Source organism: Citrus clementina, unplaced genomic scaffold, assembly GCF_000493195.1.
Source record: "Citrus clementina cultivar Clemenules unplaced genomic scaffold, Citrus_clementina_v1.0 scaffold_1, whole genome shotgun sequence".
NCBI lineage: Eukaryota > Viridiplantae > Streptophyta > Magnoliopsida > Sapindales > Rutaceae > Citrus > Citrus x clementina.
Genome location: NW_006263303.1, coordinates 23,571,549 through 23,599,403, shown reverse-complemented (window position 1 = coordinate 23,599,403; position 27,855 = coordinate 23,571,549). Strand labels below are relative to the sequence as shown.

At 34.7% G+C, this 27,855-nt stretch overlaps 5 protein-coding genes and 1 pseudogene across 5 annotated transcripts; 4 read left to right on the top strand and 2 right to left on the bottom strand.

The window, feature by feature from the left end:
• The first annotated feature begins 88 nt into the window (after positions 1–88).
• On the top strand, positions 89–1,597 carry LOC18055187 (malonyl-CoA:anthocyanidin 5-O-glucoside-6''-O-malonyltransferase). The gene has a single exon (XM_006452558.1). The coding sequence runs from the start codon at positions 89–91 to the stop codon at positions 1,595–1,597; it is 1,509 nt and encodes a 502-aa protein (XP_006452621.1).
• Positions 1,598–5,376: 3,779 nt separating this feature from the next.
• LOC112101576 lies at positions 5,377–8,196 on the top strand (annotated as a pseudogene).
• A 230-nt stretch (positions 8,197–8,426) lies between these two features.
• Positions 8,427–10,210, bottom strand: LOC18055186 (malonyl-CoA:anthocyanidin 5-O-glucoside-6''-O-malonyltransferase). The gene has a single exon (XM_006452557.2). It carries the CDS (start codon positions 10,087–10,089, stop codon positions 8,569–8,571), a length of 1,521 nt encoding a protein of 506 aa, XP_006452620.1. The 5' UTR covers positions 10,090–10,210; the 3' UTR covers positions 8,427–8,568.
• A 4,937-nt stretch (positions 10,211–15,147) lies between these two features.
• Positions 15,148–18,590, top strand: LOC18055185 (cellulose synthase-like protein E1). Its single transcript, XM_006452556.2, has 8 exons — positions 15,148–15,651; positions 15,754–16,081; positions 16,308–16,448; positions 16,551–16,682; positions 16,831–17,043; positions 17,166–17,390; positions 17,489–17,836; positions 17,948–18,590. Exons 1-8 carry the CDS (start codon positions 15,365–15,367, stop codon positions 18,500–18,502), a joined length of 2,229 nt encoding a protein of 742 aa, XP_006452619.1. The 5' UTR covers positions 15,148–15,364; the 3' UTR covers positions 18,503–18,590.
• Positions 18,591–18,915: 325 nt separating this feature from the next.
• On the bottom strand, positions 18,916–20,119 carry LOC18055184 (glucan endo-1,3-beta-glucosidase 7). Its single transcript, XM_006452555.2, has 5 exons — positions 19,991–20,119; positions 19,827–19,858; positions 19,606–19,679; positions 19,240–19,529; positions 18,916–19,105 (listed from the first exon to the last, which is right to left on the bottom strand). Exons 1-5 carry the CDS (start codon positions 20,067–20,069, stop codon positions 19,077–19,079), a joined length of 504 nt encoding a protein of 167 aa, XP_006452618.2. The 5' UTR covers positions 20,070–20,119; the 3' UTR covers positions 18,916–19,076.
• Positions 20,120–22,630: 2,511 nt separating this feature from the next.
• LOC18055183 (cellulose synthase-like protein E1) lies at positions 22,631–26,219 on the top strand. The gene is made up of 8 exons (XM_006452554.1): positions 22,631–22,908; positions 23,005–23,326; positions 23,814–23,954; positions 24,052–24,183; positions 24,397–24,609; positions 24,729–24,953; positions 25,138–25,485; positions 25,671–26,219. Exons 1-8 carry the CDS (start codon positions 22,631–22,633, stop codon positions 26,217–26,219), a joined length of 2,208 nt encoding a protein of 735 aa, XP_006452617.1.
• The last annotated feature ends 1,636 nt before the right edge of the window (positions 26,220–27,855 follow it).

Genomic DNA, 27,855 nt, shown 5'->3' with positions numbered 1-27,855 from the left:
ATTAAACAGAAAAATAATATAGAAACTTGTGAAAAAGCCAAAGATTGCAAGAAGCAATACAGGATACAGCAATTACGATAGCACACGTATGGCTCCTGAAAGAGATATCGGAGGCGTTAATAATAACAGATTAGTCAAAATACACGAGGCTTGCAAAGTGCCGCCGTTCTCCGACGACTCGACAGCAGCAGCTGTCGCTGCTACTACGCTTCCATTAACGTATTTTGACACGTACTGTTTCAATTTGAGTCCAGTGGATATCCTCCTCTTTTACGAAATCAAAGACTTAACATGGGATTCATTCAACTCGGAGATCCTCCCAAAGCTGAAGCACTCTCTCTCTATCACTCTTCTTCATTATCTCCCAGTCGCTGGTCACTTGATGTGGCCTCCAGATGCTGAAAAGCCAGCCGTATATTACTTTAAAGACGACGGCGTTTCAGTCACAGTTGCAGAGTCCAACGCTGACTTGCGTCGTCTCCTCTCTAGCAATAATGGAACCCGCAGAGCTGTTGAATTTCATCCGTTGGCGCCCCGGTTGTCGATATCAGAAGATAAAGCTGAGGTAACTGCCATCCAAATTACTCTGTTTCCAAATCAAGGTTTCTCCATCTGCATTTCAGTTCACCATACAGTAATCGACGGGAAAAGTGCGGTGCTGTTCATCAAATCTTGGGCTTATTTATGCAAAAAATTACAACAACAAAACGTCGTCGTCCCTGTCCCTTCTTTGTTACCGGAAAGTCTAACCCCATGTTTTGACCGGAGTCTCATCAAAGACCCTCATGGGATCGACATGGTGTACGTTAAACAGTTGATGGCTTTTACCGGATCGGATCCCAACACACGAAGCTTGAAAGTTACCATCCCCGTCCCAAAAGTGGATTCCAACTTGGTTCGAAAGACTTTCACGTTGACCCGTGAAGATCTAAACAAGTTGAAACATAAGCTGGTGCTCGTTAATAAAGACCAGCATCCATCCAAGCAACTTCATTTATCAACTTTTGTGCTTACATGTGCACACGTGTTTGTCTGCCTGGTTAAAGCTAGAGGAGAAGATACTAACACGACCGTTACGTTTTGGGTCCCTGCGGATTGCAGGAGCCGTTTGGATCCTCCACTTCCGGGTAATTACTTTGGAAGCTGTATATTGGGGGAATTTGTGGTTGCGAAAGCGGGTGATTTCATGCAGGAAGACGGGATTGCTTTTGTAGCAGAAAAATTAAGTGACTCGGTCAAAGGCCTGAAGAAGGGGGATGCCATTATAGGAACAGAGGATAGGATTGCTAGGGAACTTGAAGTGATGAAAGAAACTGGAGAACAATCAATTGAGATTGCTATAGCTGGCGGGACTAGCCATTTTGATTTCTATGATTCGGACTTCGGGTGGGGGAAGCCAAATAAGGTGGAGATTGTGTCAATAGACGGTACGGGGGCCATTTCTTTGATGCAAAGTAGGGACGGAGGCAGTGTCGAGATTGGTGTTGTCTTGGATGAACCACAAATGGAGGTGTTCACTTATCTCTTCGTTAGTGGCCTCAATGATAGAGACGATACCTCGCATCCATTAAGAACTGTGCTCAGGTCAAGATGTTAAGGCAATCTTCAACTCAACTCTTATCGGTTTCAGTTTAATAATCTTATAGCCTTCTACACCAAATGCACACAAATTAAAATGATTTACGAGTACTTTTTGCCTCAGTTGTATTGTTTGAATTTATCTTTAATTTTTAGTTACTTAATTCTTGAATGTGAGTAATCTTGTTATTTTTAAGTAAATTCGGGTTCAAATTTATTTGCCTTATTTGTATATTCTTGTCACGGTTGTAGTAATTTCGTCGATAAGTTTCTCATGCTTTGGACAAAATCTTCTTTCTCGTTCTTCTTAAGAAAATTTTTAATCTAAAATTATGAGGCCATCCTGACCTTTTCTCTCGAGCCATATACTGCATACCAAATGTTGGCAATCGGCACCCATCTTTATCTACAACAATCTTGTTCCTTCCATTTTATTAACAGTGAATATTTAAAATACTCTCTATAATTGAAAATTAAGATGATTTCATCAACTGCTCTGTTTTCAAATTCACCTTGTAAAATAAATTTTTTCTTTTATTCAAATATAGAAGTTCCATCATAAGTAACTACTTATAAGTCACTTATGAGTGATATATTATGTGCCTTTGCGGCCGACGGTAAAATAAAATCATTTTACCAATTATCTATTCATTTTTGGTCCGCGAGTAAAGTCACTTGATCCATTGTCCGGCGCGCATGCGCCTACACACATTTTTTGTTTTATTTATATAATTATCATCATAGGCCACACATGTTTGGAAAATTTGTAAAATTACCTCAAAACGTCTAATTTTTTAAAATTAACCCCCTCACTAAATGTCTGAACCTCGTTACTCTCAACAAGTAACCAAATTTATCATACACATATAGTAATACATAATTGAAGATATAATCATCAATTAAAGAGTAAGAAGTTAATGTTAATGTTTATTTTTTCACGTTTTAAGGTTAATGTTTGTTTTTTTAGACAATGTAAGCTTTTTAATGTTTTAAGTTTAGAATTTAAGTTTGACATTGATATGAATCTTGTTGTAAATATTATTATTTTCTATTCATAAAATAACCAGAATCTTTAAAGTGCTTACTTTGAGGGAACAAGATCGTCTCCTGATATGAGCATTATTGAGTTTTTAATGATTTTTTATCATGTGTCTTTTAGTGATAGTATATGGATAAAATTTATCTTCTTTTATTTTTTTATTTATTAACACCCAATCAGTGATTGAGTTATTTGCTCAGGAAATGATCAGATCAAGAGATAATTATAATCCTACTTTGAGTTGATAGATAAAAAAAAATTCAAATTAAAATGAAACCGGAGGTAAAACTTATAATATGTGCGACAGATTTTATTTTTGGCAATTGATAAGGGAAAGGTGCTCATCGCACATAATTATAACTATGTATGATAATTAAACCTGAAATGCAGGCTATTTTCTCAAAAAAAAAAAAAAAAACTGATATTTAGCCTGACACGTGGGTTAATCGTAAAAACTTAAAAATTTTGGCACTTTTTTGGGAAATTTCCCGACGTTCCCCTAAGCATTTCATAATCCAATTTTTTTCGAAGAAAAGAAAAATGAAAAATCCAATTGAACCAACACAAAAAAGGGAAATTTTTTACTGATTTCGGTTTCAAAATACAGTTTTTGGAATAAATATATAGCCACTAAAAATCATATTTAAAAAAGAAAAAAGACTCCGACGTGGCGCCGTCAGTCCGCACCGTGCGTTGCTGCTGCCACTGGCCGTCGCTGCCAGCCCGTGCCGTTCGCGCAGGTGAATTTCTGACATTCTGATTAATGTTTTACGGCATAGAATTTCCTTTGATTTTGTTTAAGCAGCAGTGCCTTATCCAATAGTTGATTTCAATTGGTCCCACGTTCTTTTTGGTTGCTTTATCTGACATTGTTGATTCCAGTAGTTAATTCGCTGGTGCCATTGTTGATTTCAGTTGCTTTTGTTTAAGAAGGCTTTTGAAATGTTTAAGTGCTTTTTATTTTATTTTATTTTATTTTATTTTATTTTATTTTTTGAGAAACTTGAGTTAGAATAGTATGAAAAAAACATTTTTTGACAAACTTTTCTGAGAATGCTAAGATGGATCAGATCAAAGCTAACATGGAGAGTGGTGTGCTTCACTGGGCCTAAAGAGGATGTCGAGAAGCCTGAGGTTAAGGCTATTGACTTATTTGGCTGAGGAGGTACTCATGATATAATATGTTTTATATATCAGACTTTCAGTAATCAGTTTGGCTTTAACTTGAGTAGTTTTGGCCTTTTGAGTACCGTTCTGTTTGAATAATACTGTGGTATCTGTTAGGGGTGGTCAGAATTCAATCCAATCCGCTCAATCCATTTGATCCGAAAAAATTCGATTCGTAAAAATCCAATCAGTAGATTGGTGGATTAGATTGGATTGAAAAGCTCGAAAATTACAGAAATTATCTGCAAATTCACAAAAAAATAAAAAATATATATATTTATTTAATTAAAAAATAAAACTTGTAAATGTGGCATTACTACGTGCTAATAAATAAATAAGTCAAAATGTAGTTATATTAACATCATATTATATCTTATCCGATATTAATTTAAAATAAAATTAATTGAATAATAGAGTAATTAAATTAATAAATATAGCTTTCTAAATAGTAAAATTATTTTTATATGAGATTTTTGTATTTAATCAATTTGTGTATTTGACATAATTAAAAATTTTTAATCCACAAACCAATCCATAAAATGGTGGATTGGAAGTGGATTGGGTCAAATCTGCTTTTGATCCGCAGACCTATGAACTGGATTTGCATTGAATTTTATCAATCTGTGGATTGGAAATTTATAATCTGCAAAATTATGAATCGGATATGAATTGATATCTAATCCACAAATTTTGATCCGCAAACATCCTAGTATCTATGTTTTGGTGTACTTGTGATGTAATATGAGTTGATGTAGTTATGAATGTTGTTCTAAGTTTCTGTTAATATTTTTATGTAGTTTCACAAAGGATTCGGATCCCATGCTTAGTTGAGTTTTTGCTAAGCTTTGTGGCCTTCTTCACATATGGATCCGGAAGTTATTACCACATAAATTTTTACACAGGCGTCCGCATACAGCACACAGTACTAATTCACCTTTGCAAATCAGCATTCCTCCTTGCACGTGCTTTCTCTGTCTGCTCAGTTAAACCTCACCCTTCTTCTTCATCAAAATTCCATTTTTTTGTCAATTTCTCGAAACTCTTTTGCCTTCTTCGTCTGTTTCTATATCTTCAATTCTCTTATGATATTTTTTCCCCAAAAAAATAAAAAAAGCTATCAATCAATTACTTTCTCTGCATGTTCAACGATTTTCCCTTTTTTAGCAGATAAATGGCGTGTAGAGGGTGTGGACGAGGTGGCTGAGGAGGCACTGGTGGTTCTGGCTTTGCCAAACAAGAACCTTTTGAACTTTTCCCTATAAGTACTCAAATTTCTTTATTTCTTTTTCCTTTTGAGTTCTTAACATTCTAAGATATTCAGAATTTAAGACTTTTTAACAAGGGCATTCTAGATAAAATATGATTGGATTAGCTTGTAAAGTCAATTGCTAGAGCTAAAACGTGTTTGTGTTTCTTTTCGTTAAAAAAATTTATGCGAAAGGTTTCATTTTTAAAATGTAGGAGATTGAATTGTCCGATTACAAAAAGGTTCCAATGGAAAGAAACTTAATTCCCTGGAATTCAAGATTGCTAAATTACTGGAAATCCTCTCCATACTTTCTTGAAGAGAATGTTGAAAAGAGTGAGCATCGAGTACTTCAACTACTTTAATGTCTAATGTATTCTGTGTTAGTTAGTAGATACTAGTAAGAAGAAGAAAGAAAAGGATAGGTGGAATCAATATTCAAAGCATGGTTCATGATTTAGGCTCATCTTTACTTGCAATGATCTAAATATGCCAGAATTTGAATTAAATTTGTTGTAGGATATATAGTTTTCCATACTCAATTGTTATTTAAGCTGTGGCAATTTTTCCTTCTTCATGCATTTAGTGTTAGAGAGCCAAAGTGTAGACATAGAAAGATATTCTGCTGGAATAAGCCAAAAGTTTCATCAAATCGTGGGTCTGTTAATCAATTGTCACAGTGCCAGTAAAGTAACTTTCCTGCAGAACTGGTTAAAGGTAGGCAACTAAAGAATCCACTGAAATATGGCAATGGTATTTGTGAGAAAACATGTTATATTTTAGGATTTCAGACTCATCCAATCGTGAAATAAGCTTTCAGGTTCAAGGGAGGTGCGAAATCCAAAAATAGTGCGATTGAATGCAGATGCAGGTTTTCTCAGATAAAAGCTCTGGTCACTTTTCTTTTTAATTGTTTTGGGGTGTTTGTCTTGCCAATTTCCAACATCTTTTTCTTTTGTTTCTCAAGTGTATTATTTTCTTATATTCAATATGTCTCCACTAGTCCACTTTACTAGTTAGGCAAGTTTTGGGATTTAGCATGTCCTCTTGTGCTATGCCCATTTCATCCACTCAAAGTATGAGTGCTGATATTGCGCACTTGTAAATAGTAACAATAGTTGGGTATTGATTTTGCAAATGTGAACTTGGTCATAAATTTTTCTTGACATTTTATTGCTTGACTGTGTTAACTTATTACCAGGGGCATGCAAATAACCTAGTTCCTGTAACTTGAATTTGTCTTATGAATTTTAGGGTGGAATAATCTCAATGACAAACGTTATGATTTAGGGAATTATCTTGCCAAAATGATTAAGGATTTGTTTGGGACTCTTATGTTTCTGCTTAACATTGAAAGTACAACAGCTAAATTGTTCAGTAAACACCCATTTTTAATGGTAACTAGAATCTATCAACCACCAACCCACTTTCAGTTGATAGCTAGTGATTCAATTCTATAGCAGGAACATCTCAGGCCCAAATATATCCTATATGAATCTTTGACTTAAAACTAGTTATGCCTTTATTATTGTCAACTCTCTCTTAAAGATTTGGCTTCTAAAGGTTTAATTACAAGATTTGTTTGTTTAAATGATAGGCCTGAGGAAGTTGGATCTCTATGAAAAGCTTAAACAGAAGCAGGTAAATTTATAGCACTGATACTATTTTGCTTATTTGATGTGGTCTTATGTTTTTGCTGCAACAGGAAAAACTCTCAGGAAAAATGAATCTTTCCTTGTTAGTTATTTGGTCTATTTTCTAATACCATATTGGTGATTCTTTCTTTATCTGTAGGGCCAAGAGGAAAAAGTTGAAAAGGAAAAGAAGCAAGGTGAAGATGAGGATGGAGACAGTGATGAGGCAGCTGGAGAAGTTGAAGAAGAATTCAGTGATGATGGAGATTTTATCCAGGTTTTCTCAAAGACTATATTGTTATTTATTTATAATGATTATTACTTTAGCATCATTCGATTATTATAGCTATAAATGATGTTCGGATATTACTATGATAAATTTTGGGCTAGAAAGCCATATGATAGGACAAATCAGGTCGTACGCAGGCCTGTTGATTTGCTGCATGCTTCTTTCTTATTTCTCCTATCTTTCCTTTTCTGTCCTTCCTTTTGTAGCAATAGTATGAAGAATGAATTTTGCTTTGGTGTATAGATATTGTTAAGGTGAATTTGAGCCAGAAAGGGTCATAGTATCTGTAACAGATAATTGTTAGTTCATTTTTTCTCTGAGAAGAATGATATATTGTTACTTGGATGGTTGGTACTCAGTAGGGCTTCTCACTTGTTGGTAAGATGTCATGTGCCAGGCATCTTACCTAACTGGCCGTGGGACTTCTTTTCAGAGGCATTACAATAAATTTGTCTGAAAGCAGATTGCATGGAGTTGTGTATTATAAGCATAAATATTTATAATCAGTTGGTGGAATATTTTGTGATGCGAGTGACTTATTTTTTCTATCCTCTCTCATTCTATCATTTGTTTGATGATAAATTGCTTAAATCGCTATCTGAACTTTGCCGGAAGAGAAGATGCTTTGTAAAGGCTTGTATCTCTACCCTTTGACAACTAATGAGTTTTTGAATGTGTATGAAAATTTTTCTGGTAAAATTACCAAAAATGAAAAAGCAAAAGATTGAAGTAAAGAGCACAGTAGGCGTCTAGAAAAGAAATTTTTTTATTAAGGGGAAGAAAAAAGTTATTGATGCTCCATATGCTCTTGCAGAACAGTGATTTTGATGATGACGGAGACGACTTTAACATGGCCGACGCCAATGATGGTATGCACCTTCTTTGTAATGGCAATTTGACTTGGTAAATGCTTTTTCAAAATCACTGGCATTCGCGGATGGTAACGAGGTTTATTTATGTCACAGATGAAGCAACATACTAGTTCTACTTTGTAGAAGTATGGGGTATTGGCCTTCTGTCTTCCTCTTATTCTTGGGGCAAGTTTTGCGGACCAAAATTTTCCCTTTATACATTTTGGAATAATGAGTTCATTTTGCTACCATCCTACTTTGTAAATTTTACTAGTAATTTTGGTAGAAATCTTATGCTTCAGCTAAAAGGATCTCTAGATATTTTCAGTCAGGCAAGAAGTTGTCGGCTTTTTATAATTTCCAGGGTGAATTTTGATGGGGAAGAAGCGTTGAAAGGCAAATTGTACGATGGATCTGAGTTTGGGAAAGTGGTATAGGCTCCATCAAGCCCGGTAGGATCGTTGCATTACTATTAAAAGGATTTTGAAATAAAAAGTATATAACTTTAACGTCAAACCCAAATTTACAATATGAAAATTTAACAAGATAAATTCAAAAAAGTTACATTACTATTATCACATGAAGTAACCGTAAATCCAAATTTACTATACGAAGATTAAAGAAGATAAATTCAAATAATTAAACAGCTTAGGGGACAAGACTCGTGCATCATCTTATACGACTATTTTCGTATGTAGTGTAAAAGTTGATAGGACTGATTCAAAAGGTTCAAAAGAGTTGAGTTGATGATGTTGGACTCAAACTTATATTCTTGACCTAGGCACTGTTGAGATAATTTGCTCGTCGTTTAGGCCATCAATGAAGAGAGAAGCAAAAACCTCCATTTGTTGTTTCTCCAACACAACAGCAACCTCGACCCCGCCTCCGTCCTTATTTTCTACCAAACAAATAGCTCCACTTCTATCTATTGACACAGGCTCCACCTTCTTCGGCTTCCCCCACCCGAAATCTGGCCCGTAAACATCAAAACGGTGTGACCCGGATATCCTAAGCACAATTGATTGTTCTCCCATCTGTTTGAGCATTTCGTATTTCCTAACAATCTTATCCTCTGATCCTACAATGGCATCTCCCCTGAGCCCTTTGATTGAATCACTTAATTTTTCAACAAAATCAATCCCATTTCCCTGCAAGAAGTCACTTGCTTTTGCAACCACACATACAGCAGCTGAAACACAGTTTCCAAAGTAATTAACCGGAAGTGGAGGATCCAAACGGCTCCTACAATCCGCATTGAACGAAAACACAACAGTTGTATTCGCATCTTCCGTTATAGCTTTAACCATGCATGCATATACGTGGGCACATGTAAGCACATAAGATGATAAGTGAAGTTGTTTGGATTTTGATTGATGTTGTTCTTTAGCCAGCAGCAGCTTATGTTTCAACTTGTTTAGATCTTCGCTGCTCAATTCGAATGTCCTTCGAACCAAGTTGTTGGTATCCGCTACTTTTGGGTCAACGGGATTAGGCTTCAAGTTTCGCGTGTTGGGATCCAATCCGGCGAAAGCCATGTTGTGCTTGACGTACACCAAGTCGATCCCACCGGGATCTTTGATCAGAGTCCGGTCAAAACATGGGGTTAGACGCTCCGGCAACGAAGGAGCTTTATTTTGTAGGTGTATGTCTAATTGTTTGCATAAGTAAGCCCAAGATTTCATAAATAACATTAAGCTGGTCCCGTCAAGTACCGCATGGTTAATTGAAATGCAGATGGAGAATCCGTGATTTGGAAACAGAGTTATTTGGATGGCAATTACCTCTGCTTTGTCATCTGATGTCGACAACCGGGGCACCAGCGGATAAAATTCAACAGCTTTCCGGATTCCATTGCCAGCGAGGAGATCAAAGTCGGCGTTGGACTCAGCAACCGTGACTGAAACGCCATCGTTTTTAGGGTAGTTATGAGGGAAGGAGTAGCAGACGGCTGGCTTTTCAGCATGTGGGGGCCACATCAAGTGACCAGCGAGAGGGAGATAATGAAGGAGAGTGAGTGAGAGAGAGAGCTTGAGCTTTGGGAGGACCACTTTGCTGAATGAATCCCATGTTAAGCCCCTGATTTCGTAGAAGAGGAGGTTATCCCATGACCCAAATCTGATCCAGTATGTGTCAAAGTACGTCAATGAAAGAGTAGCGAAAGCAGCTGCTGCAGTTGTCGTTGTTTTTGTTGTTGCCACTGAGTCGTCGGAGAACGGAGGCACTTTGCATACCTCATGTATTTTGACTCTGTTATTAATCCCTTCGAAATCTCTTTCATCTGCCATTATTAAGTGCTACAATTGATGTAATGCTTTGGCAATCTGCTAATTGATTTGCTCCGTGCCGGCAGGAGAGCTCAGATGGTCGGTATACACAAATGGCAGAGCAACTGGTCACAGCAAATTCTTTTTTTTTTTTTTTATTCACGAATTTATTAGTTCTTTTAAAAAAAAAAAACTATGTTCCGTATGCGGTAGTTAATTTATCAGTACCCAAAAAAAAAAAAAATTACGTGCATCTATCTCTGACATTTCAAAAATGTTTTTTTTTTATTTTATAAAATAAATGGTAATTCATTGGACAAAGAAAACAAGATTACGAAATGTTCACGAATCAGAATTATGTATGCCGTGTAGCTTCTTCCGCCCAACTATACAATAGGCTCAGGAAAAGAGGGAGCTGATCTTGCTAATGTATGAGCTACCCACATCCGCATTACAGGCCACAACTTAAAAAATTTTTAAGGATTTTTCTATGAAAATGCTGTATGACTTTTACAGCATTGATGGTATAATTATTAAAAACTTTTAGATTTAAGTGTTTAATCTCTAATTTAGATGGACTCGACTAGCTTACAGAATCTGTAAGCTACAGACTGCAGCATCAGCCGTTGGATGTGGAGTGAGAAATTAAACCAAAGAAAATGGGACGGTGGGATGACGGGAGATGTTAGGTACAGAATCTGTACCATAGGCAGGTCCAATTTAGATAGCATTGATAGCTATCTAAAAAGCATGATAGCTCAGTTTGTGAGTCCAAATTAGCCACGCAAAGCTTTTGGGACATTTCACTCGTAATTCTTCTGGGGCTGTTTTATTGTTCGTTTCTCGATACATTATAAATCACAACTTTGGAAGCCTCACATCAACCGAGCTACTGCAGCACCATCAAGTGATTGTAGTACAAACCGAAAAGCAAGAAAAGTTGCGAAGCAAAACAACAAAACATTAATCAAAACTTTTTTAATCGTCTTTTAAGGGGGCCGGAAAATTGCGGATGATCAAATAATTGTTGGGTTTTTTGGCCGCTACCTACGTATATTGCAATCGTTCTGATGTCATTTGTGACGATTCTGTTTCCTCCCTTTTAATGTTGCATTTACTTTCTTTAAGGATAATGACACTGTTGAGTGCATGACAGTCGTCCAGTTTTGTTTGAAAGGCGGAGGAAATTAACATAATCTGACAATTCGATGATGCCAAATATTATAAGTGGTGCTACGTGTATTCTCTTCATTATATTCTGATTAAATAATTTAATTATTAATTATTAATTATTAATTATTAATTAATAAATAAATTTTAATTTTAATTTTAATTTTACTCATACACTATCATTAAAAAAATAAATTACAGAAGTTTTTAAAATTATATCAGGGAGGATTATTTTCCTTGTGTGGGGATGGCAATTAATGCCTCCGAAATCTCTTTCAGCTGCCATACGTGTGATGCTGTGTTATTAATTTAATTGCTCTCGCGAACTGCAATGTTTGGCTTTTCACAATTGTTTAATGGAAATTTCTAATTTATTCTTAGCATTAACTCGTCTTTCTCCTTTGTCCGTGAATCGAAATATTGCTCGGGCTTCACGTGTTGCCGACGAACTGTATATGACTTTTCACTTTTCATTTTTCTATTTAGCCACACCCTTCTATTTAATTGGCCCACAGCCCACTCACTGACTTACTCATCAACCCTGGGAGCATTCATATTATTTCGAAGGATTTCTTTATGATACCAAATGATTTTTACTATATTAATAATATGATTGTCATAAACCCTTAGATTTAAGTGTTTAATCTCTACCATTCATTTTAATATAGTAAATGAATAATTAACTAATTAAATAGTAACAAAATAACATTTAGGTTGCAGGTAAATTAGTTCTTTTTTTTCAATTTTTAATTTATCTCGACAGAGTGAAAATGGCATTTTGAACACTTTGGTCTGGAATTGCATTCTGTTTGAGATAGTGGACATTTTATAATATCAGCAGGCAAATATGCTTTGTTGGCATTTATACTTGAGTGTTCGTTGAGTTATGATGAAGAATTTCAGTCGTTTAGAATGTAATTTTGAACTTCAATTGAAAGAGAATGAAATGAATTCGTTCAAAATTTCCTTTAATTTAAAGAATGTTTAGTTCAACAGAAGAAATGTTGCATGGAGCAGACGTGGTTGGAAAGCATTGGGCAATTTGATTAAAGATTGCAGTGAGAAATTTGATTTAAAAGAAAAACAATTGAGGGAAAGTGCGAAAGAGCTTGCATTGAAGATGGAACTTGAATCTTCAATTCAAGAATTGATTGATGCTTATACAAAGTAATTTGTAGACAAGTATAAATCCTCAGTAACTTGAAAGTAAAGAGCAAATTCAATGAGATAAAAGAAAGAGAGCGAAATACATCACGAATACATATATTTTTTAAATTTAAAATAACTTTTTTGATTGTTTTGTTAACCAGTTATAATATTCTTATATACTTAAAATTTTAAATAATAGAAATTTTTATATACTGTTGATTAAATCCACCAATGGTTCTCATTTCTTACATTATTGATTCTGTCAAAAAAAATTATGGTATCATAGAGTGACGTATTTTGAAATTTATAAACTTTCTCTATCAACTTAAATCAACTCGATTTATTAAGAGACTATTCAGAGTGTGCACAAGGATTTAAGGCGGCCGGACCCTTTGTAATGATATCATTGAATAATAATAAAATAAATAAATAAATAAATAAAGGTTCAATCACTCACTGTTGTTGGCCCATCTTCCTCCAAAGTTGTGGATACATTGAAAAATCAGTAATGCTACGCATCTTAAATTTCTTATCTTAAAAAGTTATCCTAAATGATGTGTCATTAATTGAGTGGTTGATAATTATTTACAATATCCAAGTGAATTAATTGTATTATCTCACCAACCAATTGATAAATACCACATCATTTGAGATAACTTTTTAAGATAAAAAATTTAGGATGTGTAGCATTATTGTTGAAAAATAGGGCTCCCTATATCAAAAAGTAAAAAATCATATGGTTCCGCAAAGTTTGACTTTCGGCTCAAATAGTTTACCTTTCTTTTTAAAAGACAAAATTAAAAATCTTTAATACGGTTATCACGTATGATTAGATTAAAGTAATTGGGATTAAATTAGATTACATAAAGTCAAATAATACTATATTGTAGTCTTAAGTTTAGTATTATATCGGATTGAGTTATGTTAAATTATATTCAAATAAAATTAAATGCCATTTAATTTGATAATTGAATATAAGTATCAATTATTCACAAATTCTTTATAATAATAATTGAAGTAAATTTAACAGGCAATTAATAAGATAATAAAATATATTGTAAATTAGTTATGGGTAGTCATAATTATAATAAATAAATATAAATAAAATAAAATAATTTAAGTATTTAATTAGTTTTTTATCAAATATAAAATAATATTGTATGAAATCAATTAATTACTATAATTGTCAATTTTTATATTACTTTTAATATTACATTAGTGATAATCATATTTAATACAATCAACATTGCAACAAAAATTAAATTTTAAGTAAATCATAATAAAAAAAATTAATTAATTAATTAATTTTACATATAAGAAAAAAAAATAGTTATACACACACACACACACACAATCTCATATAAATCCATGTGTAAATTGAGATTGCTAATCTGATGATTTGAAGACTAAATTTAAATTTAATTCCCTTGTCCAATTTAAGTGAGACTTATCAAATATGAGATAAATAATTAATCCATAAAACTTAGTCCTATTCCACCCTTAATCAGAGCTCCAAAACATAGCTTAAAAGCTCCACAAGCTGCATATGAAGAAGGGCACTGATTGCTAACAATTAGACATGGCACGAGAGATAAGAAAAGGTCATAATGGGTTCGTAACTTCTAAAGCTGGAGTCATGAATGAGTACTTAGATTTTTTTTTTTCTTTCTTTGTAAGCAAATAAGAGTGTCACACTGTCGCCAATTCATATGCCCACAAATTTAGAAGGTTGATGAAGAAAACAGAGTAGTTATGATTCGTTGAAAATGGTTCAACCGTAGTAACTCTTGATGCGCCATCTCTTTTCAAACTACATATTTCGAACTAAAATCGAAATAAGTATTTGCTCGGATATCATTTTGGCTTGACACTGTTAATTAATTGGTAAGCTGAATTCTATGGAATATAGAACTGACATATAAAAAACGTCAGATGTTTTAACGAGCTTGTAAAAATCCACTTTAGTTGCTTCTCGTTTGTTGAGTCCCATAAATTTGAATGATTAAATGAACCTACACATGAAAAAATGTTGATTAGACGTGCAGTCGTGCACCTCACGCCGCTGCACCTCACCTGTGGTGATCGTTTATTAAAGAAGCTGTATCGCAGGGTCCATGTCTGTCAATGAATGACTCAATGCATACAGTCGCGTACTAAATCGAAACTCAAAATTAAATATGTCAAGTTGGGTTGAATGTAAAAGTAAATGTTGATGCCTAAAATCTGATATAGTCTATTAACGATTTAATATTAGATTTTTATACCAGCATTAGATTTATTTGGTAGAGAATCAATTGGTCAATTGTTTAGATGTCCTTGCAACCATCAGTGATTAATCTGTGAATACCTGAAATCATAAAAGACGGTCAGAGGTGCCAGAAGTTTTTCCGGCGTGAAGCCTCCGACGCTCAAGTCAGTTTCTAAACTTTTCGAAAAAATTTATGCCACCACTCATGTGGCTTAATAAGCATTGCCTTCAAATCCAAAGCTTTTCGAGAAATTTATAGAAAGTAAAATATAGTGTAAAAGCAAAAATTTTCCATGAGAAGAAGAGAGCCCAAAAAATCCCTTGGAAAAGAGAGAAAAAATAAATAAATAATCCCCCTAAATAACTCCCCACTCTCCTATATCCCCCTTGTTCTCTCCCACTTTCGGAAGTGATGAGATAAAAGTCACGCCCCACTCTCCCTTTTTTCCTCCTTTTATCTGTTACCAAACAGTAATATTTCTTGTCTACGTCAAGTCAGCATCCCAGTCCACAAAAAAAGCTGGTCACCTCATTGCTGAGAGAATGCATTCTCAAAATTGTGACCGCAAATAGTTAAAATAATAAAACATGATAAGACAACAAAGTCCAACTTCTCTCCGTGCAAAACAGCAAAACCAAAAAATTGAAAGACTGTATAACAGTATAAGTAGTTGAAGATATGCAGAAACCGGCACAGAGTTTGGAGAGAAAGAAACGGGGGGGGAAAAAATGGCAGGTGATGGATACTTGCCTCTGTTTGAGACAAGAAGAGCAAAGGGGATAATTTTTTACAGGGTCTTTGCAGTCCCTGTGTTTGTTTGCATATTTCTGATCTGGGTTTACAGATTGAGTCACATACCAAATGAACGCGATCATCAAAATGGAAGGTTAACATTATGGGTCTGGATCGGGTTGTTTGCAGCTGAACTGTGGTTCGGTTTCTACTGGATTTTAACTCAAGCCTTGAGGTGGAAGAGAGTCCACAGGCAAACCTTTAGGAACAGGTTATCTCAAAGGTGAGCGATACTGTCACCTGGCGTTACAGTTATATTAAATTGGATTGTATGATTACATCGCATTTACTAATATGCTTATGTTCATGTTTTAAATAAACATAGATATGAGAGTGAGCTGCCTGGAGTGGACATATTTGTGTGCACAGCAGACCCCAAAATAGAACCACCAACGATGGTGATCAACACCGTTCTATCAGTAATGGCATACGATTATCCAACTGATAAGCTCAGTGTTTATCTTTCTGACGATGCTGGCTCTGATCTTACTTTCTATGCTTTAATGGAGGCTTCTCATTTCTGCAAACATTGGATTCCTTATTGCAAGAAATTCAATGTGGAGCCCAGGTCCCCTGCTGCATATTTCATCAAAGTTGGTGAAGCACGTGGCGATGATCATAAAAGTCAGTCCAAAGATCTGGCAGCTATCAAGGTGAGTATCTTAATAGATAACAATTAATTAGTTAATTATACAGGGACAACATTTTTTTTATATCTTAATAGATAACATTTTCTTTGGGGATTTGATTCATAACTTGCTAACAATCAAGAACAGGATTTTATATCTGATGAACATGATAATGAGAAAAATGTTGTATTATTCTTAATTTATTTCAATATTTGTTAAATTTGTTCTTAGTATGCTCTTTTCCTTGTAGAGATTATATGAAGAAATGGAGAATAGAATCCAAACTGCAACAAAGCTTGGTAGAATCACGGAAGAAATACGCATGAAACATAAAGGATTTTCTCAGTGGGTTTCTTACTCTTCGCGGCTTGATCATGATACCATTCTTCAAGTAATTAAATCATCTTGGCCCTTCGACCTCTGCGTTTTGATTTTTTCAAGTTAAAATGTTATGCTAAGTTCGTTTGATTGGTTCTCTCTTTGGGGTCTGAAGATATTGATAGATGGAAGAGATCCAAATGCTGTTGATAATGAAGGGTGTGCCTTGCCAACATTGGTATACTTGGCTCGCGAGAAGAGACCCCAGTATTTTCATAATTTCAAAGCAGGAGCTATGAATGCACTGGTAATCAATGCCATTGATAACACTATCTCAATCAGTCAGTAGATGAATGCACACTGTTTAATTTAAGGTTATACTACAATGAGCAGGGAAAGATTCCAAATAGTTCACTTCTGACATATCGTTACTTGTTTAATGGTTCCATGTGCAGATAAGGGTGTCATCAAAGATTAGCAATGGACAAGTCACTCTTAATGTAGACTGTGATATGTACTCAAACAATTCACAAGCTGTCAGAGATGCTCTTTGCTTCTTCATGGATGAAGAAAAGGGCCATGAGGTTGCTTTTGTCCAGTTTCCACAGAACTTTGATAATGTTACTAAGAATGAATTGTACAGCAACTCATTGAGAATATATAGTGAGGTGAGTAAATATTGACGCATGCATGAAATCATAATCGAATTGTATCACGTGTTATATTTTATTTAAACTCCGTTTTCATTATTCTCTTTTGCTTGCAAATTCGTACATTTTGGTGAGCGAAGGTGGAATTTCGAGGCATGGATGGTTATGGAGGCCCAATTTATAGTGGATCTGGCTGTTTTCACAGAAGAGAAATTCTATGTGGAAGGAAATACGACAAGGAAACTAAGATTGAATTGAAGAGAGAAAATGATTCAAAGAGAGAAGAAAGTTTACTTGAATTGGAAGAAACATCGAAAGCTCTTGCAAGTTGTACCTATGAAGCAAACACTCAATGGGGAAAGGAGGTCAGTATCTCTTTCTTGGCTATATGTTTTTTTTTTAATGATGGAGATAGGTATATTAGTTTGTGTACTCCTTGCATTAACTGAACGGTTGATTGCAGATTGGATTGAAATATGGGTGTCCGGTTGAAGATGTTATGACAGGGATATCGATCCAATGTCAAGGATGGAAATCAGTGTTTTGCAAACCAGAAAGGGATGCATTCTTAGGTGTTTCACCAACCACATTGCTTCAGTTCCTCGTGCAGCGTAAGAGATGGTCTGAAGGTGATTTCCAAATTATGCTGTCCAGACACAGTCCTGCTCGGTATGCACATGGAAAGATTAGCTTAGGCCTTCGCTTGGGATATTGCTGCTATTGTCTCTGGCCTCCAAATTGCTTGGCAACGCTATTTTACTCTATTGTTCCTTCACTTTATCTTCTCAAAGGAATTCCCTTGTTTCCAATGGTATGTTTATTTATCTAATTTTTTTTTTCATGTGCAAGAAACTTTTATTTGCTTAATAACATCACTTGATTCTCAAGGAATTAAACTGTCTCTCATGGTTTGTGAAAACAGATCTCAAGCCCATGGTTAATACCCTTTGCCTATGTGATGTTTGCCAAGTACACATGTAGCCTGGCAGAGTTTATGTGGTCTGGTGGCACAGCCCTTGGTTGGTGGAATGAACAACGACTATGGCTTTACCTAAGAACAACCTCCTTCCTTTTTGCCTTCATCGACGCCATTTTGAAGACGCTAGGATTTTCTGAATCATCTTTTGTTGTTACAGAAAAAGTGGCTGACGAAGACGTATCACAACGATATGAGAAAGAGATAATGGAATTCGGTGCCGCCTCTTCAATGTTCACAATATTATCAACACTTGCTTTGCTGAATTTATTCTGCATGATTGGGGCGGTAAAGAAGGTGATTGTAGGTGATGGCTATGTTAAATTCTACGAGACAATGCTCTTGCAAATCCTTTTATGCAGCGCCTTAGTTCTCATCAACTGGCCTTTGTATCAAGGCCTTTTCTTGAGGAAGGACAACGGCAAGATGCCAAGCTCTGTGACCACTAAATCGCTTGTATTAGCTCTGTCTGTCTGTACTTGTTTTACCTTCTTGTATTAAATTCTCTTTTCAATTTATTTTTTTTTTTTTTTTGCCTCTTACAAGTTACAAGAAGTCTTTCCATGATGTTTTCGCAACTTATCGCCAACTTCTCGCGGTTTTTCTTTTTCTTTTACTTTATTCTAAGTCCATCATTTGCGGTTTTAACTGATTTATGTGAAAGATTTTCTAACTTTCAACATCACTAGTTTTAAAAAGAATTAAAGTTAGTGATAATTGTTGAAACTCTGTTTTTAACGCAAAGAGAACAAAAATCTGTAAAGGGCTTGTGTTTTTTTATTAATTTGCACTTAGTTTTATGACAAATATAGGTAAACAATTGTATGACCTTCCCACTGATTGAATTAGCAATTTAGAAATTGAATTATGATACTCTTTGCTCATCCATAATGGCATCATCATGGCACTAAAACCAGTGTATCAATGTTTGTTTATTTCCAGTAAGAAAGGTCTTCATAACCTCTCACGCAAGCACATGCAATTCATTAGCTATAGACAATGTAAAATTTTACTTTTCAATCATCCAATTTTATTTAATACGATAAGTCACTAGAAGATTCCTTCCTCACTAGCATCAGGGTGCATAAATGCATTTTCCAACAGCTGCAAAAAAGAAACATGAAAATCGTGCATATCAGATCTTCACATTCTTAGTTTTGATATATATAGATTGCAAGATTCAAAGTATAGGCGTATAGATAATAATTTAGTGGCAAAAGGGAAACTTTCAAGCTTACATGGATCCTGAGAGATAATCAGACCACTCTGCATGAAATCACAGGTGTGGGGTAGCTTGTTATTGGCCCTGTAGAAGAGATGCATGACAACTGAAGCATGTGAGTAATTGTTGTTAGGCTCGTAACACGCGCCCCCGGGTTGTATAATGCTACAGTCAACGTGATCGCAGCAGTATTGTATGTTTGCAATTAGCCGTTCATCTCCAGTTGAAGGTTTCACGATGCACCAAGTTGTTTGCCCTTCACACGAAGCCTTGCCATCCACTTTCAACATGTCTGTTGCTTGCTCACTGGAAAAAGATTTAAAGATTTGATCATTTGATGCATTAAATAGAAAAGAGAACTTGCTTGACAGGAAACTGTAACCTGTTATGCTCCCGGTTTTGGATTATATGGGGCCTTGTAGGCTCGCTCGCTCTGACAAGCTCGAATTGCCTAACCTGTCCATCATAATTTTTCAACACTTTCAAGCAATTTAGCAGGGAATCAATGAACTTGATTTCTTGACATAGAATCAGATTATTAAAATGTTAAAATTCTGTATAAAAGTCGGGCAGTAATGCTAAGAGTGTATGTCATAACCATACCAGTTCGCCTTCATTTGCTGGTGGCACTGCCCCTGGAGAGAATTACAAATGTTACAAGTTATTCCAGACCTCTAAAAATTTAAAGATCTAAACTCGGCATCAACTATCATTGCATAAATTTTGTATGTATAACTGGAATTTTGTGTTGCTACAAATTAGCTAACCTGTAGTCATGGGGGAGCAGAGAAGGTATATGATAAGAAGCAAAAGAACAAAAGCTGAGAGCTGTTTTGTCTTTGTCATTCTTGCTTAGCAGTTAAGAGTTTCGATGTTACTGCTATTTAAATGAAGAAAAGTTGATTTCAATGAAAGAGGCTGCAAAACTCGCAATGCATTTCATACCAAAAATTGAACCCACTACAAGTTTATTTCTCATTTTTCTTTCCAAGTGAAGAATTGCAAGAGTGAATAGACTAATATGAATGGAATCAATTTTATTTTTGGGAGCTGTATTTTCGTCGAAAAGATGAAAATTATTCTGCATTTCCTTTTCATGCAGTAATTGTCTAATTTGAGATTATTTTTATCTATATCAAGTATGACCAAGAATATTAATATTCTTGGTTTTAGATACAAATTGTACATGTGAAGATAAAGAAGAATATCTTTGATTATTATAGTCTTTTTCAATTAAGTACAAAAACTTTAATATTCTTGGTTTCACATACAAATTTTACAATTTATATTCCAAGTGTTACATATTTTGCTTATGGTTACAAGTGACAAAATGGAAACTAGCCAATATGTCAAGATTGAAATGTGTAATTATTGAATCCCTCCTATTAGAACTTAGAACCAACTTTTCTTCAAAAGATTTGCAATTATTCATTGAACATTGATGATTTAATGGCTTTTATCATTATGTCTCAGGTGTCAAATGTATGGCTCATACCATTGGCATATTCATGAGTTACGGCCACACACTCAAAGCCTGGTGAAATTTATAGAGAATGCAGATAATACTGCTGCATTTTGTTTTGGGCTTGTCGACATGATTATGAGCAACTAGCTAGGGCTGTTCCAAACAGTATTTTCCATCACTGCCAAGGAGGTCACAGGAGATGGGTTAAAGAGACATGAACAAGAATCCTTGCGAACAATTGCAGGGCTAAATCTTTTCAGCTTAATTGGAGATTAAGTGATTGATAAAAATCATTTTCCTGGGATTTCAGAACTCTAAAAAAAATTTAATGTTCTCTCATTTTTCTTTATGGGCTAATGGTTTTCGGTCAAAGTTCCAATTTATGAAGCTCTAGCCCTTCATCGGCAAGGACAATGGCTGCACCAGCATTACATTTTCCTGTTAAGTTCAAGTCTATTTTGTTTTAGCTTCATTGCCATGCCTAGTAATGCTTATATACATATGAGAATAACGTATATCATACGTACTTTAACAATGTTACTTCTTAGTAATAAAGATTTCTCATTTGCGAACGTTCGTATTTTTTTAAAATAAATTGGCCAAATAGCCCCCTCCATTAAAAATTTATTCCAATGTTAATCAACTTAAAGTTTAATAAAACAATTTAAAAAATAATTTACTACAATAAGAAAATCTCTTCCATCCTAATCCACCCTTTCTTTGTTTAAGCAAAAGTCAGCATCCAACCCACAAAAGTGACTAGCCCCTGCCACATCATTGCTGAGAGCATTTTCCGCACAAAATTATGACCACAAAGGATTGCTAAAATAATTTAAAATGAATAAGATATCAAATTCCAGTTTTCCCCTTTTATAAAATAAAAAAATAACAATAAATTTTTTATAAAGTAAAATATATGGAGTAATTGGCAGCAAAACCTTATGAGGATGGTGCTGGCACACCGTATTTCGGCAAAATAAAAGGCTGCATTGTGGTGATTGTATTTGCCGCATTTTGCAAACTAGGGGAAGCCCTGAGTTTGCTTAATGCGGCAGCTTGCAGCATTAGCTATGTAGTTTTATTCTTATATTTTTACTTTTAAAATGCTGTTGGCTGTTCTTTGGTTTCATTCTCATGCTCTATGGCTGTCATCCACAATCAATAAATTTAAAAAATCTCATACTATACAAAACATGGTACTACGTTACAATTTAATGCAATATAATACAAAATACTTTAATATAATACAGTTTAACGCAAGGTAATACATAGGGCGTGTTTAGTAGCCCACATTATATGGGATAAAATTATTATTTTGTATTAAATTTATACAAACTCACGTTTGGCACTAAAAGTAATTACTGACGCATTGCATTAATGGGCTGTGCTAATGCGGCAGTTAGCACAACCCATTAATGCATTAGTTGTCGCTTTAGCTTGCCTCATTTTTTTTTATAATAATAATAATAATAATAACTTTTGAATATTATATAATATTAATATTAATTTTTCATTTTTACATTATAATTTATTAGTAAATTTATAATTTAATACAAGTAATAATAATATTAATTTAAATAATAATATAAAATATTATTACATATACTACAGAACTCTTATTTAGATTATTTAATAAAATTTATTTTGTTAGTGAATATGTTATAATTAAAAATTAATATAGTACATTGCAACACTAAATATAATATAATTAAAAATTAATATAGCACAATGTAGCACCAAATATTGTACAACATTATTATAATACAATAATAATATAATACAACATAATACAATACACTAGCATTAAAATAATGTAATACAACATAATACAATACAATGTGCCAAATGCACCCATAGTGTGCTAAATTCACCCTTATTGTATATGAATATATAATTGAACATTTGAACAGACAAGCATAGAGCTTAGAGAGGGGAAAAAAAAATGGCAAGTGATGGATATTTGCCTTTGTTTGAGACAAGAAGAGTAAAGGGTAGAATTTTTTACAGGGTCTTTGTAGTTTCTGTGTTTGTTTGCATATTTTTCATATGGGTTTACAGATTGTGTCACATACCGAATAAACATGAAAATGGAAAATTATTATGGGTCTGGATTGGCTTGTTTGCAGCTGAGCTGTGGTTTGGTTTCTACTGGATTTTCACTCAATCCCTGAGGTGGAATAGAGTCCGCAGGCTTACTTTTAGGGACAGGCTCTATCAAAGGTAAGCAATACTGTTACGTGGCGATACAGTTATAATAAATGATATTATATGATTGCGTCACGTAGACTAATATGTTTATATTTTGAAGAGAAACAGATATGAGGATAAGCTTCCTGGAGTGGACATATTTGTATGCACAGCAGACCCGAAAATAGAGCCACCAATGATGGTGATCAACACAGTCCTATCAGTAATGGCGTATGATTATCCAACAGATAAGCTCAGTGTTTATCTTTCTGATGATGCTTCCTCTGATCTTACTTTCTATGCTTTAATGGAGGCTTCTCATTTCTCCACACATTGGATTCCTTATTGCAAGAAATTCAATGTAGAGCCAAGGTCCCCGGCTGCGTATTTTATCAATGTAGGTGAATCACTAGGTGAAAAAAGTCAATCCAACGAGCTGACAGCTGTCAAGGTTGGTGATTAATGAAAGTTGATAATTCCCTAATCATGATAAAGAGAAAATTTTATTTTATATGTCTAATTGTAACTAATAAATGGGATACACGTGTGCCACTTATGCATAGAATTCATTTATTTTATTTACAAATATCAACATCTATATATGATTTGTGTCTTTCAATAACAATTAAGAGGATAATCTGATTAAGAATATTTCATCAAATGGAAGGATAGTGTAAGGTTCTTACATTTTATCTGTGGAGAGATTTGGATTATATTTATATAACATTTATGAAATAAAGAAAATTATAAAATCCACATTTTTTTGTACAATGTGAATTAATAAGAGATATAATATTTTCAATTGCCTTAAAATTCTTGTGATTTGATACTTAGCTTCATAATAATCAAGAACACGATGCAGGAAAAAATATGTTATGTTCTTATGTATTTATATCAATATTTATTAAATTTGTTCTTAATATGCTTGTCTTTTGTAGAGATTATATGAAGAGATGGAGAATAGAATCCAAACTGCAACCAAGCTTGGTAGAATCACTGAAGAAATACGCATGAAACATAAAGGGTTTTCTCAGTGGGATTCTTACTCTTCGCCACTTGATCATGACACCATTCTTCAAGTAATTCAATCATTTTTTGCCTGCATTTTGGTTCTTCTGCCTACTAAAATGTTATGTGTTCAAGATGTTTGAGTTGCTTTCTCTTATGTGTTCAAAGATATTGATATATGGAAGAGATCCAAATGCTGTTGATAATGAACGGTGTGCATTGCCAACTTTGGTATACCTGGCTCGTGAGAAGAGGCCCTGGCATTTTCATAATTTCAAAGCAGGAGCTATGAATGCACTGGTAATTAATGCCATCGATAATCCGTCTATCTTCAGTGAGTTGATGCACAGATGTAAATCTAAGCATCATATTACTGAAATATTCTTATTGATCATAAATATCTTTGAAAGACAGATAAAATTCTGATAGAAACTAACTGAGGGCTATGTTGGTACATGGAGTAGCCTTTAAACGAATGACTCACGCCGTAGAAATAATTTTTGCTATGCGCAGATAAGGGTGTCGTCAAAAATTAGCAACGGGCAGGTCATTCTTAATGTAGACTGTGATATGTACTCAAACAATTCACAAGTTGTGAGAGATGCTCTTTGCTTCTTCATAGATGAAGAAAAGGGCCACGAGGTTGCTTTCGTGCAGTTTCCACAGAACTTTGATAATGTTACTAAGAATGAATTGTACAGTAACTCATCAAGAATATTTAATGAGGTGAGCACATGTAGATGCGTCTATGAATCATGATCTAATTGTGGAATGTGCTGTAACTAGTTCTTTTTTTTTTTTATTACTTTTATTTGCTTGAAAATTTGTACAATCTGGTGATGAAGGTGGAACTTCAAGGCTTGGATGGCTATGGATGCCCTCTGTATACTGGATCCGGCTGTTTTCACAGAAGAGAAATTCTCTGTGGAAGTAAATACAACAAGGAAACCAAGATTGAATGGAAGAGTAAAAAGGATTCAAAGGGCGAAGAAAGTTTACTTGACTTGGAAGAAACATCAAAGGCTCTTGCAAGTTGCACATATGAAAGAAACACTCAATGGGGAAAGGAGGTCAGTCTTTCTCCCTCTCTAAAACAGTTTGTTTAATCGAAAATCACTCAGGGCCGCAATTGGTGAGGTGTTTTACAAAATTTGTTTCCTAAACAGAAAACAAACTGATAGAGATTAGAGAACGATGTATTTTTATTTTTTGGTTTTTGTGTGCTCATTTCAGTAAATGAATGCTTCACTGCAGATGGGGTTGAAATATGGATGCCCTGCTGAAGATGTTGTAACAGGGCTATCGATTCAATCTCGAGGATGGAAATCAGTATATTCCAAACCAGAAAGGGATGCATTCTTGGGTGTTTCTCCAACCACATTACTGCAGTTGCTTGTGCAGCACAAGAGGTGGTCTGAAGGTAATTTTCAGATTTTTATTTCCAAATATTGTCCTGCTTGGCACGCACATGGAAAGATTAGCTTAGGCTTTCGATTGGGATATTGCTGCTATGGCCTTTGGGCTCCAAGTTGTTTGGCAACGCTTTTCTACTCCGTCGTTCCGTCACTTTATCTTCTCAAAGGAATTCCCTTGTTTCCAGAGGTAAGTTCTCTCATAAACTTTCTCATTTGCACCTTGGTTATTATCTATCTATTTTTTTTTTTTAAGAAGCAACAAAATAGCTTGAAGTTAGAGACCTATGTAAAATGCATGAAACTTCATTCTTCAGGGAATCAAATTGTTTCTATCATGGTCTCTGACTAACAGAATTCCCTATATGAAAACAGATCACAAGCCCATGGATAATACCTTTTGCCTATGTGATATTTGCCAAGTATGGAGGTAGCCTAGTAGAATTCCTGTGGTGTGGTGGCACAGCCCTTGGTTGGTGGAATGATCAACGGCTGTGGCTTTATAAAAGAACAAGCTCCTACCTATTTGCCTTTATCGACACCATTTTAAAGACACTTGGATTTTCTGAATCAGCATTTGTAGTTACAGCAAAAGTGGCTGGCCAAGACGTATTAGAACGATATGAGAAAGAGATAATGGAGTTCGGAGATACCTCTTCAATGTTCACAATATTATCAACATTTGCTTTGCTGAATTTATTCTGTTTGATTGGGGCGGTGAAGCGGATGATTATAGATGATGGCTTTGTTAAAATGTACGAGACAATGATCTTGCAAATTCTTCTTTGCAGCACTTTGGTTCTCATCAACTGGCCTTTGTATCAAGGCCTTTTCTTGAGGAAGGACAACGGCAAGATGCCAAGCTCTTTAACAGCTAAAACGCTTGTGTTAGCTTTGGTTTTGTTTGGTACTGAAGTGAAGTAATTTTTAATCTACAACTACAGGAAAAAAAATTGTAATTATATAATAAAAATTAATAGTATGAGGTAAATATAATTTTTTTATACTAATTTTGACAAAATCCGTAAAAATATGGCATTTTTTTCATCTTACAAGTATAAAATCAAATTAGCTTACATTCATTCTATAACAACTAATATTTAACAAATATTTTAGTGTTGTACTTTTTAAATTACAACTACTCAAACCCAAACAAGGCTTTATCTGCTTGTATAGGTTTTAAGTGCTTTTATTGAAATTTTCTTTTCTATTTTCTCTCATACCATTTCTTTACACGATGATTATTCAACTTGCAATTTCTTTCCTTGGCATAACTTCCCTAGCAAAAATGCTTATATAATTACCATAGCCAACTTTTTACTGATTTTTGTCTTTTAATTTTGCTAAAGTCTACATTTTTTGCTGTAGTTTTAACTGATTAAAGTGAACGAGTTATTAAGTTTTATATGAACCTGTGATGTTGTTTGGTTACTGAGAAAATAGAAAGAAAGAAAACTTCTGTATACTGAAATTCTGTTATTATTGATCATAATGAATCTGGAGAATACAAGCCTTTTTATATGTGCATACAAGATTCTACACACATTGCACACACGCACAGATTACTACTAACAACTTCTATAACAACCTTTAGATGACTCAGCTGCCATGTCAGCATTCTCATTAACTAACTTGATTCTATTCTTAACATCCCCCTTCAAGCCTAAGGTTTCGGAGAAACATTAAGCTTGTTTCTCAAATAAGCAAACTGATCATAGGCTAAGGGCTTAGTAAGAATGTCTGCTAATTGATCAAAGCTGGGAACATGATCAATAGAAAATTCATGCTTAGCTATGTGATCTCTAACAAAATGCAGATCAAGTTCTATGTGTTTGGTGCGTGAATGGTACTTTGGATTACTAGCCAATGCTTCAGCACTCTTATTATCACAATATAAGATAGGAAGCTTGGTCAAAGAAAGCTTCAATTCTTTTAGAAGATAAGTGACCCAGAGCATCTCAGAGGCAGCAAGTGCAAGTGCTCTGTACTCAGACTCTGCTGTTGATCTAGAGACAATAACCTGCTTCTTTGAGGACCATGAGACTAGATTATTGCCAAGGAATACACAATAACCTCCAATGGATTTTCTATCATCAGGATCTGATCCCCAGTCAGCATCTGAGTAAGCATTTAGACTGAGAGAACCTGAGTTAAGAAATTGAAGTCCATAATTTGATGTACCCTGTAGATATCGCAGAACCCTCTTACAAGCTTGCCAATGAAGGACAGTAGGAGCAGCAAGGAATTGACTCAGCTTGTTGACTGAGAAGGCAATGTCAGGTCTTGTTAAGGTCACATACTGAAGAGATCCAATGATACTTCTGTACAGTGAGGGGTTCTCAAATAAGGCACCATTTTCTTTCCTTAATTTTTCAGTTGTGCTCATGGGTGTGTTGTAGCCTTTGCTGTCTAACATGTGTGCCTTCTGAAGAATATCACCAATATATTTAGTCTGAGAGAGATGTAATCCATCCAGACTAGGAGTTACTTCTATGCCAAGAAAATAGTTAAACTCCCCCAAATCTTTTAGAGCATAAGTTGAGCCAAGCTTACTAATTAC

What these genes read in the sequence shown, in the direction of transcription:
- LOC18055184 (XM_006452555.2), bottom strand. Translation starts at nt 20,069, where the DNA reads ATGACAAAGACAAAACAGCTCTCAGCTTTTGTTCTTTTGCTTCTTATC. An exon ending in CAGCAAATGAAGGCGAACTG is followed by an intron (nt 19,680 to 19,826) that starts GTATGGTTATGA and finishes TATGATGGACAG; the next exon opens with GTTAGGCAATTCGAGCTTGT. An exon ending in GATTATCTCTCAGGATCCAT is followed by an intron (nt 19,106 to 19,239) that starts GTAAGCTTGAAA and finishes TCTTTTTTGCAG; the next exon opens with CTGTTGGAAAATGCATTTAT.
- LOC18055185 (XM_006452556.2), top strand. Translation starts at nt 15,365, where the DNA reads ATGGCAGGTGATGGATACTTGCCTCTGTTTGAGACAAGAAGAGCAAAG. An exon ending in AAGATCTGGCAGCTATCAAG is followed by an intron (nt 16,082 to 16,307) that starts GTGAGTATCTTA and finishes TTTTCCTTGTAG; the next exon opens with AGATTATATGAAGAAATGGA. An exon ending in ACACTCAATGGGGAAAGGAG is followed by an intron (nt 17,391 to 17,488) that starts GTCAGTATCTCT and finishes GGTTGATTGCAG; the next exon opens with ATTGGATTGAAATATGGGTG.
- LOC18055183 (XM_006452554.1), top strand. Translation starts at nt 22,631, where the DNA reads ATGGCAAGTGATGGATATTTGCCTTTGTTTGAGACAAGAAGAGTAAAG. An exon ending in ACGAGCTGACAGCTGTCAAG is followed by an intron (nt 23,327 to 23,813) that starts GTTGGTGATTAA and finishes TGTCTTTTGTAG; the next exon opens with AGATTATATGAAGAGATGGA. An exon ending in CATCAAGAATATTTAATGAG is followed by an intron (nt 24,610 to 24,728) that starts GTGAGCACATGT and finishes CTGGTGATGAAG; the next exon opens with GTGGAACTTCAAGGCTTGGA.
- LOC18055186 (XM_006452557.2), bottom strand. Translation starts at nt 10,089, where the DNA reads ATGGCAGATGAAAGAGATTTCGAAGGGATTAATAACAGAGTCAAAATA.
- LOC18055187 (XM_006452558.1), top strand. Translation starts at nt 89, where the DNA reads ATGGCTCCTGAAAGAGATATCGGAGGCGTTAATAATAACAGATTAGTC.